The following is a 12650-nucleotide window of genomic DNA, read 5'->3' on the forward strand; positions in this document are numbered from 1 at the left end:
AACATAGCACCTTAATTTAGCAATTTTTACATTGCTAAGTGTATTCAAAAATATTGTTAGCACTGTTCTGGACTGAAAATGCTCTCTGAAAATCATGGCTTTGACATCAATGCTGTGGAATTTCACGTCTATTTCAAGAGGATTTCTATTGCTATTAAATATGTCATATTCAAGTCTAGCCGCGTTGTCTGCATCAAATATTGCTGCTGCATGAATAAAGCAATCAATTATGTGCTTAAGTAACTTGCGACAATTAAATTTTCTTGTATATCTTAAAATTATAGGCTACTTATTGACCTCTATTGCACTTTATGATTTCATGTATTCCTCCAGTGCTATAACCTTTGCTGCTAACATTCTAAATTAAAACTTAAACCTCAGTCATTCATAACTAGCATCACATTTGGTGATGGCACCCATTACCAAAGAATGTAGTGCTGAGCTGCACCAACTCTCTGAAGCTGCAGGCAGGAGTGGCAGATGCCCTGAGCAGAGCCTCACTCAAGCATCTCCTGGTGGCAGCAAAGTAAAGACTGAAGGTAAGGAAAATGTCATATGCCTTACAAATCAACTGTTAGTCTGTAAGGGAGGAACTGAGGTTATTTCAATTTATTTTATTAAATTTTCCTCTATAGTTATATCTATGGAGTTTCAATACAAGATTTGATAACTATGTATGTGCATTTGTTGCCTCATGAGTTTCACTCATCTGACTGATATTAACTTTTTTCTAAGGCTCACATGACTCATAAATTTGGTGAGCATTATATTCACTATGAGATATCTTGCTCATTAACCAATTGGCACCAGTACACCAATATATATATTTTCCAGCCTTTATAAAGGTTGACCCTTCACCAGTCATTGAAGTTCCTGCTATCTACATCAAAGAGGAACCTGAGGATGAAACTGATGAAGTATCCATCAAAGAGGAACCATTCTTATATGGAAATGAGGTAGGTGGAGTTGATATGCAAATAAACGCATTGAAAATTCTTGCATAGATTTTAATAGAAAATTGCATAATTCTATTTTATAATCAAATCTTCAAGTAAGGCATCGTGAGGCAAATCTTAACCCAGTATTATGTCTGAAATACTGAGCAGTAATAATTAGGTATAAAGCACCTTCATTGTCATTCAATAATTGGTTAAAATTTGTGGGAAATTTGACTCATAATTGCTTGCATTAGGTTTGCTATTCCAAATCCACATCCACCATTTTTCCCCATATGTGTCAGTAGTCAAATTAAAATGTAATGTGATGGCCCCAATTGACAGGAATCCTGCAAAAAATTTCCTAATATACTTGTTCTAATGCTGTACTTCCTTGTTTGCCAATGAATAAATAAGAATATAGCAGAGAATTGCAAAAAATAGGTAGTACTAGGGAACATTCTTGTTAACTGAAACACATTTTTAATTCTAGTGATGCAATGTCAATACAATACAAATAAATAATTTCAAAAAGAAATATTGAACAAAAACATACTAAAAGCACGCCTTTCATTCCAAAATTGACCCATATGTCTATGTATCTATTTGAATTTGAAAAAAGCAAGTAGAATATTTGCTTTATGAAGTATGATATGAGAAGACATTTTACAACCACTGATATGTGATGTGTGAAATTAGAAACTTGCAGAGAATTCTATAAGGATTCCTATATTATGTCCTTCCTCATAACATGCACACATCACTACTGCCACATCACCATTTTCCTCCATGTTTATCCAAAAAGTCACAAGAGTCACATACGTACTATATCTTGCAAAATGCACACATACCTGCCAGTCGCATCAACATTGTCCTTCACATCCCCCAGGCTTGTTCAACTGTACATCTCAGCCCTACACCTGCACTCTCGTTTTGTGTGCCGTGCAAGATGGAGGCTAAAGTTGAAGCTTTCAATACCCACCTAAACTCCTCACAGAACATTTCTGCTCTGTTGTTAAATCAGGTATGCATAGGTAATTTCACCTCTCTCTAATTAACACTAAGCAGTAAATTTTTGAGAGAATTTCCCTAGTTACCAAATCACCATTGCTTCATTTTATTGTTGGTAGTTGAGTATAAAATAGGCGACTTTACAAGTACTGGTAATGATACTGAAAATACATGCCATTTACCCTGTACATTTTAATCCCGTGAAAGAAATCTAATTATTTTATCTTTAGAAATAGATAGCAATACGCTTAATTTACCATATGCACAGACTAAATCCTTGAACAAGTCATCTAGTTCATGCAGTGTAGGAAGATGAGGTAATGCCCTTGAAACAGTTGCATTCAATGTAACATCCCCACCCTTTTCTCATGTATCCAGGATCACATTCAAGAAAGAATGGGATTGGTAATATCATCACACAGCATGGGACAAAGATGTTACTTGGGTTCTCATCAGTAGCTATTTTATCTTGAAGCTGTCCATGACCTGCTTGGGTGAATATAATATCCATTCATAAAGCAGAGCAAGCCCAACTTCATTTGCAGAAAACTGTCATCAATAAGGAAACAAAAACAGTGAACAAATATTGAGAGCTAGGGCAGTGAAATTCAATTTTTACTTGCATATGTGGCCCAGCTTAGGCTGAAACGAATGCGCGGTCACAGCTGGGTGTCTCTAAATTATGTTATTGTTGATTCTGTTTTAGTAATGGTTTAATGGAAATAGTGACCAGGAAAAAATTGTGCTACAGCCCATTTTGTTGATCCGTGGAGTGATAATTCAGATTTGTCTGTATTTGGTAGTGAAGGAGGCTAGCGGTTGAGCAATTCTGGTGCTTGATAGCAGTCAATGGCTTTGGTGTGAGGCTGTTACTGTTTTTTTCTAAGTGTAGTGCTGGTGGTGTTGATAGGTAGTGCTGGTTGAATTACATTGATATATTTGGTGTTCTGAGTGTCACTCATGTTGCAGGGTTAGTGGTTTAGTCTTGTGATTTGGTGGCAGTGGTGTTTTGGATGGAGGCATTGAGGAAGGTATTAGGTGGAAAGGAGGTTAGTGTGTTGTTGGATGGTAAGCATTTAATGTTCAGAGTGAAGATATTGTTTGGCTTTTGTGTTGTTGTGCAATATAGTAGGCTGAAAATTTCCCACTACTTGCCATTAGACCGCTAATATCAAGCATGACCAACTGTGACATGGGAGTTACATTGTTTTGGCGTTCGCTATATTCAGCTTTGAGCTGACAGTAAATGAACGTCACTGTTATATGAACCAAGCTGAATCTGACAGCTTAAGGGGAGCGTCTAAGGAAAAATTATCTCGGCTATTTACAGACGGATCGCTCTGAAACTTGGTACACATATGTAAAACAGAAATCTAAGACTTTTTTGTTCAAGTGGATTTTTTGAAAAAAATGAAAAAAAATGTGAAAATCTTAGAAAATTGCGAAAAGGGGTACCGTTTAAATCTATCTCCTCCTAGGATTTTCAAGGTACAAGATCGAGACACATATCATTCGATGCGTAAAGACCATATCTATAAAACGCTGTTGGCGTTTTTGGAAATTCTCATTTTTGTGGGTGTGGGGGCATTTTTCATAAATTATTCAGAAATTTTTTTGATTTTACCCCCCTCACCCCCCTTTTTACAGAATAAAATCCAAACTATAACGAAATTAGAAAAAACGCCTACAGCGATTAGTAGATCTTTTTCTTGCGCATTGAATGGTATATGTCTCATTCTTGTAGCTTAAAAACTCTAGGTGGAGATAGGTTTGCCATGAGAGAGTTTTTCATGTTTTCAAACTTTTCAGTAGAGACGAAAAACCGCGGCGCGCTATGTAAAGGCATGTAACGTAGCTTAGATACTAGAAATAAGCGTTATCTCACTTCAAAGTCAGTCAGCGGTGCATAGGACGACTACATCAACACCTTTCCGCATGATGGCTGAGTGATAACTGAGCTGCAGGTCCAGTAATTAATCCAGTAAATATCCCCATAGACTTTTGTGAAGGGACCCCACCACCCTCCCCCATTTCGGGATCTGTCCTGAACGCATAAATCAACGTACAGAGATGGTTCTATTACCGTTCGATGCGGCAGAAAGTAAGCTTTAAGATGAGCTTAAAACCGGAAAAGCCGAAAATTTCGATTTCTAGGGTAGACGCTCCCCTTAAGCTTATCCATGGCGCCGTTAGCTTTCGCGGCTAAGCGACTGCTCGGCCTGCGGTCCGCTGCTGCAGCCCTTGATCCATCCGTCTCTGAGAAAGTAGATTTACTCTTCGCGACGTCCCCCACGCCTCACATGTCTATCGTCGTGCTGGCCGAAGTAGGCATCCTGCTGCTACCTATCGAGCAGTGCGCGTTCGTTATCACTGGCAATAGGCCGTTGCTACGGCGGAAATCATTTGCGACTAATTCAACGTCTGCGGATGCTGCTACTGATTATCGGCTTATGTTAACCCGTAGTCCTCAAAACCTGCTTAGCGTTCGTGTTGATCGCCACTCTGTGCAGCCGTGTCGCCGGTTATCGTTCGGCTGTCTCAACATCCTTAGTATCCTTAGTATTTGTTTGGGACATAGCAGTCCCAGGCCACGAAGATCAGCTGCCGACGACGCGGAAATGTTGTAACCCTAGCACCTTTCCTGGTCGAACTTTTCAACCGCTGCCTCACGGACGGTGTTGTTCCGATGAACTCCAAATCAGCTTACATTACGCCTCTATTAAAAAAACAGTTCTTGACGCTTCCGATCCCAAATTATGTCGACCCATCTCCAACCTGTCGATTTTGTTGAAATTCCTGGAACATGTTGTAGCCCGACAGCTGAACAATCATCTTCAGCTGTCCGATGTCATGCCTCGCTTCCAGTCTGCATACCATAATCTCTACTCGACGAAAACCGCTGTGCTGAAGGTTCTTTCAAACATTCTACTAGCAGGATACCTTGGCGAAATTGCGGCACTAGCTTTAATCGACCTGTTGGCAGCGTTTGACACGGTCGTTCACGCCACTTTTTGCGTCGACTTGACATCATTTGGCCTGCGCGGCACAGTGCTGTTGTGGTTCGAGTCCTATATCAGCAATAGCTTCCAATGCTTTGGTCACTTGCTGCGTAGCACAGGGATCAGTTCTCGGCCAGATCCTCTTCCTGTTATATACTGTTGACTTATAGCATATAATCCATTCGCATAGTTTCAATCCGCATATGTTCGCCGCCAACGCTCAAATTTATGGCTCCTGTGCACCGTCTGATGCTGCAGCCTTGCTGGATGGTATGTCTGTCTGCATGGACGCCTTCTCATAATGGATGTGCTCCAACCGGCTCCAGCTCAATGCAGCAAAAACCAGTTTTATTTGGTTTGTGACTGCTCGGCGCCGGCATCAACTTCCGGAAACCCTGTTCGCATGGGCAACGAGTTTTTCATGCCTGCGTCCGCAGTTCGCAACCTGGGCATTCTGTTGGACTCGGAACTTTTTATGAACAATCACATTATACCAAAATCACCACCGCTTTCTATGGCGCTCTGCGACGAATACATAGCATTAGCCGCTGTCTTTCGAGGCCGCTCCTCGAGGCCCTCGTGGTGGCGCTCGTTCTGACCAGTTTGGATTATAGTAATGCCATATTTTATGGACTTCCGACCACGGCACTTTTTAAACCGCAATTTGTAATGAACGCCGCTGCTCGACTCGTGCGCAATAGTTTAAAATTTGACCATGTGACGCCGATATTGCGCAATCTTCACTGGCTGCTCATTCAGCAGTGCACACAGTTCAAGGTCGCTGTTCTGACGTTCTGATGCCTTCACGGTCTGGCGTCTCCTTATCTCATGTAATGTCTGCAGCGCATGTCGGATCTGCCTTCGAGAAGACGATTGCGCTCGTCATCAACAGCGGATATCGTCGTACCATCTATACGTCTATATACCGGCGGCGACAGAGCGTTTCCGGTCGCCGCTGACAGGACCTGAAACAGTCTGCCGGCTTCCTTAACTTTGGCTCCTTTGTTGCAGGTGTTTTGTCGACGCCTAAAATACTTAGCCCTATTAGCCCTAAAGTACTTAGCCCTATTTCGTAGAGCCTATGAATCTAGTGGTTAGTCATTTTATCCATTCCCATCTATTCGTTGTTTATATGTTTTTAATAATGTGTCTATTAATCTTATGTGTGACTTGCCCTCGAAGTTTCTTTGATCCAGTCGCCACGATAACTGCTTCGTATAATATTAATAATAATAATAGTTTTTCACATGTGGCAACCAGTTATTGTAGGCAAAGTCGGGAATTTTGAACCGTTAGTAGTCAGGTTAAGTTGGAGTAATGAGTGATTGGGATCCAGTTCTGAAAGGCATTATCAATTATTGGATAACAGATGGTTTGTAGGCTTGTAAGGTTTCTTTGTGTTGTCCATATGATGTTCCTGAGAGGACTTTAACCGTGTTTTGCTTTTTGTGGATTTTGCTGTTGTGGTTTTGTGTTGGTTGGTGAAAGTAAGCATGGAATCGAGGGTTAGGCCATGGATTTTTGGGTTGTGTTCAATCAGAAGGGGTTGGCTATTAATCTTTACTTGAGGGTGGCAGTGGTACTGAGCCATGTGTAAGGTTGTGAGGGTGGCTGTTGATTTGGTTGTTGAGACTTTAAAGTTTTGGTGAATAAAAAAAATGGGACATTACCTGATGTCAAAGAATCTCAATATGTTGGTGAAACCATAGCCTTATTGAAAATCAGCTTCAAAGTTTGAAATCTATGTATCTCAAATAGTATGAAATTAATGTATCTAACTTTACACAAGTATAAATTTTCATTGTATTTTATTTGTGTTTAACTTGTTTGCTCTGGCCAAGTAATAATACTGAGGAATCATTTTTATGAACCAGAACAGACTAGGCAAAAATTCCCGAACTTTTGTCACAATTTTCATTTTCCTGAGGATCAAACTTGAAAGTCAATTGTTTAATTAGGCTCTTATTATTCTGAGAGATTGTTTAACTCTGCTTTTCTATCATTAGTTTGGCAAAGGTGGGTCAGCACCGGCATCAGGAGATGCTGCTGGTGACGTTGACGACTCCGGGTCGCTCAGCTCCAAGCAACATATGGAAAAATCATTTAGGTTCCCTGACAATGAACAATTAGGCACCATAAGAAAATCAATGCAAGAGCGTATTAACTCCAAAATTTTGTGCCAAAGTGAACACCAATGCCAATTCTGTTTTAATTTGTGTGCCTCTGAAGCTGATCTCAAACAACATATTCTCTCCCATCTTCCTGAAATAATAGCACAGAAATACTGTGGAAGTAAATATGTTAATGATTGCAAAAAAGTCTTGCACAAGCGTTGCCTTTCTAAGCTTTCATCCGTGAAGAAGTTTTCTTGCAGTGAGTGTCAGTATTCTTGCACCACAAAAAGGGACATGAGAAGACATTTTCTTCGCAAGCATTCAACAGAGAAACCCATTCGGTGCTCTGAGTGTGATTATGCTTGCACTACAAAGTACAGCTTGAAAAGGCATTTTCTTTACAAGCATGCAACGGAAAAACCCATTCAGTGCTCTGAGTGTGATTATGCTTGCACCACAAAGAAGGCATTGAGAAGTCATTTTCTTTACAAACATTCAACCGAAAAACCTTTTCCATGCTCTGAGTGTGATCATGCTTGTACCACAAAATGGGACTTGAAAACACATTTTCTTTCCAAACATTCAATAGAAAACCCTTTTCAGTGCTCTAAGTGTAATTATGTTTACACCACAAAACGAGCCTTGAAAAGACATTTTATTTGCAAGCATTCCACAGAGAAATCCATTCAGTGCTCTGAGTGTGATTATGCTTGCACCACAAAAGAAGCCTTCAAAAGCCATTTTCGTTACAAACATTCAACAGAAAAACCTTTTCAGTGTTCTGAGTGTGATTATGCTTTCACCAGAAAAGGGGACTTGAAAATACATTTTCTTCGCAAGCATTCAACAGAAAAACCTTTTCAGTGCTCTGCTTGTAATTATGCCTGTACCACAAAAGCAGCCTTGAAAACACATTTTCTTCACAAACATTCGACAGAAAAACCTATTCAGTGCTCTGAATGTGATTATGCTTGCACCGCAAGAGGAGACTTGAAAAGACATTTTCTTTACAAACATTCTACGGAAAAACCTTTTCAGTGCTCCAAGTGTGATTATGCTTCCACTACAAAATGGGACTTGAAAAAACATTTTCTTTGCAAGCATTCTACAGAAGAAGCTTCTTTGATACTCCAAATTTGATGAACATATTTTCAAATCGCATGTTTGAACAGCAGCTGCTTTCCTGGCACCATCAGAAACCGCTTCAGTGACCCAAGAGTGAAGATGAGTGTGGATGAAGGGAGCTTGACACAGGGTTCAAGTGCAGAACATCTGATCATTTGGGACTGCAGGACAAAACTGCATAGAGCACCTTTCCCACGGCACCCACTGGTAACAAGGGAGAGGGGCTCAGCTGTTCAAAATCCCTCCAAGATGGCAGTCGCTTATGATGGTGTGTATGTGAAGGTGACAGACAAAGGCACTCGCTTGTTGGATATTGAAAATTATTCATTGAAATATCTGCAACATTCTCCTTTAAGCCCCCTCAAGAAGCTGGAAGCCGTCTGTGTTGTGAGAGTGGCAAGCATGTTCCTGTGGTTCACTAGTTACTAACTTTCATCTCTGGCTCCCCCTTAGCTTTCCTCAACGAGGATTCGCCGACCTGCCTCCCCTTCCACGGTCCACCCTCCTCACCTGATTTTGCCATCATCACCGGGCGGCTACTACTCAGCACCTCATGGGCTCCTCAAGTCGCCCTGAATTCTGACCATTTACCTATCCTGCTTCATTTACCTCCCGCCATGGAGTCCCCAGCTCCCTGGTCTAACCGCTCTTATACTAACTTTAGGAAAGTGGACTGGCCTTCCTTCACGGCAGCAGTTGAGGCAGCGCTCGAGGCAGTCCCTGCCCCCACCTCGTGCGGAGGTGAGTCGACCCTCAGGAGCGTCCTGGCAGCTGCTGCCAAGCAGCATATCCCTGCAGGCTTTCGAAAGGAGTATTCCCCGCAGTCAACCCTGGCACCCGGTTGCTTATAGAGCAATGGGATGAAATCAGAGCGCACAACCCTAACGACCCCCGGCTCCCCGAACTCAACCTAGAAATCACCACTTCAATACAGGCTCATGCCAGGAACACCTGGCGGACACATCTTGCTTCGTGCAACAGTCGAATTCACCAGTCAAAACACGAACCTCCTCTGCTCACTATCCAGAAAGCTTAGCCGCCCTCCACCCAATCAGCCAATCCAATTTGGTCAGGCCCCCTCTCGTCGCAGCTCAAGATCTCCACCGCCTTCTTCAAACTATTCACCTCCATCGCTCTGCACTCCCTGAACCCATTCACCCGCCGCCTTATGCATCGAATTTGGGCTGAGCGCCTTCTGAACAGGGACTTCGCCCCCTTTCACCTCCAACTTAGTGAAACTCGCCATCTGAGCCGCCAACAATTCTTTCGCTCGGGGTCCGGATGGCCTCACGGTTCTTCACCTCAAACACCTTGGCCCACGTGGCCTCCAGTTTCTCACCCACCCTCATCTTTAAAATCTCTGTCTCCACGGCCTCCATTCCATCTATATGAAAAACTCAATAATTATACAGATACTAAAACCAGGTAAACCTGGTAACCAGGGCTCCTCATACCGCCCCATCTCCCTCATCTGTCCAGCGGTCAAGATCCTGGAACGCCTACTACTCCCATACATCTCAGATTCTCTCGTCACGGTCTCTTCGCAACATGGCTTTAAACCGGGACACTCGACAGTCACCGCCCTCCTCCCGCTCGCGCACCGGATTACGACGGGTTTCAATTCACATCATCCCCCAGCACGTACAGTGGCAGCTGCGGTCGACCTATCAAAAGCTTTCGATAATGTCGACCATCCTCTCCTCCTTAGCATGATCGCGGCCTCAGACCTACATCACAATCAGGTCCGCGGGCTGTGCTGTTACCTTAGAGGCAGGATGGCATCCTGCCTCTATCTTAGAACACAGTCCCCCTTCAGAACGATCCATTCTGGAGTCCCCCCAAGGGTCGGTCATCTTACCAGCCTTATTCAACTACTTCATCTCGGACAAACCTGTTCCGGCCCCCAACATCGCCTCATATGCAGACGACCTTACTATTTTTGTGTGATCCCCGAGGCTCGACGTCGCGGAGGCTGACCTCTCTGAGCTTCTCCAGGGCGTCTCAGACTGGTCGACCACCAAGAAACTGGCCGTGGCTCCTGGGAAATCCTCAGTCACGCTCTTCACCCCTGACACTCACCAATCCCGTCTACACCCCTCTGCAACAATCTGCAATGGCATCATCCCATTGGATAAAACCCCCAAAATCCTAGGTGTCACCTGGGATAACCTTTTTACGTTCTCTCCTCATGTTAGAGCCATTGCCACCAGAGCAACAAGCTCCTTACGCATCTCAAAAGCCCTGGCCGGCACCAACTAGGGCTTCTCCAAGGAAGACATCATTGCCACTTACGGGACAATTACTCGCCCAATCCTCAATTATGCTGCTCCCATCTGGTACCCAGTCGCCTCACGCACTGCAGTTGCAAGTCTCCAAACCATGTAAAACTCAGCCATACGATTAGCCACAGGCTGCCTCAAGATGGCCCCAATCGCCCATCTCCACCATGAGACCGGCGTTTTCCCCCTGTTCGCATACCTGGATCTGGCCTGTGCTCAATTTCTCGCCAGCGCCCTCCAGCCTACCCATACTTCTTTCAACATCGTCTCTGCTCCCTCCGGAGACCGCCCCATGAAGGCTTCAATCAAGACAAAATTCAGCCACCTTGTGGCGCCTCTCCTGGCAGACAACATCATGCCCGTCAGTGCCTATGGAGAGGCAAAACGCTCCCTCCGCAGGGAGATGGCCTCCCGTGTTGCGGCGACTGCCGTTAGCAACGCTGTCCTTACAACCCCACCACCACCGATTGCATCAGAAGAGGCCTCGCTCCCTCGCCCTTACCGCTCAACGCTATCCCAGCTCCGATTGGGATACTGCATCTCCCTTGCGTCCTACACCCACAGGGTCGGATGCTCCCTTAGCGCCGCTTGCCCGGAGTGCGGGGATCCCCTCCAATCCGTCCAGCACCTCTTCGTCTGCCTCTCCTTCCACACGTCCCTCAGCGTCTCATCATTGTGGGACAGCCCCGTGGAGGCGGCGGCGTTCCTGGCCACCCTCCCTGCTTTCGTCCATCTTCCCCCTCTTCCGGTGCCACCCCTCCTACCACCATAAGAGCCTCCACCCACGCGAGCGTGACGTCGGCGCAAGAAACAACAACACTAACTTTACTGAAGGTTTTTTGACAGCAGAATACACAGTTGAATTGTTTTACAATATATTAACAATGCCAGTCATATAACATATGTTCCATGTTCTTGCTGAAGATTTTGCTGAATTAGAATAGTTAATGCTATACTAGCCCCAATGGAAAGATGTTGCAAGTTTAAAGAAGTTCTTTTTTGAACAGTTGCCCTTTTCCAGAAAAGACTTATTCATAAATTAGGTTCAGTTTATGCTGCATTTTGCTGCTTTAGCACTGATTTATTTAAATCTTAATTTTGCAGTTGAGACAAAACATACTCCATACCTATGTTGGCTTCTATTATATTATTCTATAGGATTCTACCCCTTCAAACTGAGCATCACTATCGTTATAAACCACGAGGTAGTGTCCAACCCATTTAATCACGAGGTTGTCAACCTGTTTAAACACGAGAGTGTTGTCAAACCTGTTTAACCTTGAGGTTGTGTGCAACCCGTTTAACCAAGCAGTTGGTTAAATGCGCACGATCAACATATTTGTCACCATCTGGATGCCTCCTGTTGTCAAAGCGCTCTGCTAAAGCAGGGTCATCGTATTTTATATTGTATTTGTTTACTCAAATCTGCTTCTGTACCAGCTTAATTTTGCATACGTAGCAGCTTAACCCCAGCGTTCATAGCAGCTTAACCTGGCATATGTATCAGCTTTACCCGGTGTATGTAGCAGCTTGACCAGGCGAATGTAGCAGCTGAATGCGGCGTATATGGCGGCTTAACCAGACGTATGTAGCAGCTTAACCTGGTGTAGTTAGCAGCAGCTTAACCCGGTGTACTTATGAACTTAACCTGACGTTGCCTGGGATAGATATGCCCCAAAATTTGAGAATCCAGATATTCCAAATCCTGCTATGTCAAATATCTAGAATCTCTTTGCTAATTGCCAAACTTGAATATGTTTGAAGATGAACTATAATTGTATCAAGCAGCATTAAATATTGAGCTCCCAGCTAAATTCTAGTTTGTTTTGAATGAGGAAATTACAGTTTGTTTAAGGGCAAAATTTTAACATAGTGGTGTGTAGGAAAATCAAATTATTGTGTATAGGAACATATTTATGTTGTTTACAGTTATGACATGTATTTTTATGTGTGCTCATAATTACCTGTATGGTGAATTTTGTTCCTACTGAGGGACCAGATTGGTTGAGTCAGTTACCAGTAGCTCTATTGTGCTCTCTTTAATAAGGCTTAATATTTGCAACTTCTTTTCTATAAGATACTGATGATAATATTTCTGACATAACTATACATTATTCTCTATGTCTAAATCTCCAACATGAATGATGAAGATTCACCTGGCTACTTAGTGATGCTATGATCCTGTAA

At 43.3% G+C, this 12650-nt stretch overlaps 1 protein-coding gene across 1 annotated transcript; it reads left to right on the plus strand.

The window, feature by feature from the left end:
• The first annotated feature begins 931 nt into the window (after window positions 1-931).
• LOC125179298 (zinc finger protein-like) lies at window positions 932-10443 on the plus strand. The gene is made up of 5 exons (XM_047884998.1): window positions 932-956; window positions 1825-1959; window positions 6952-7831; window positions 8638-8995; window positions 10140-10443. The coding sequence occupies exons 2-5, from the start codon at window positions 1885-1887 to the stop codon at window positions 10441-10443; spliced, it is 1617 nt and encodes a 538-aa protein (XP_047740954.1). The 5' UTR covers window positions 932-956; window positions 1825-1884.
• Window positions 10444-12650: the final 2207 nt, after the last annotated feature.

The sequence above is a fragment of the Hyalella azteca genome, unplaced genomic scaffold (assembly GCF_000764305.2).
Source record: "Hyalella azteca isolate HAZT.00-mixed unplaced genomic scaffold, Hazt_2.0.2 contig36, whole genome shotgun sequence".
NCBI lineage: Eukaryota > Metazoa > Arthropoda > Malacostraca > Amphipoda > Hyalellidae > Hyalella > Hyalella azteca.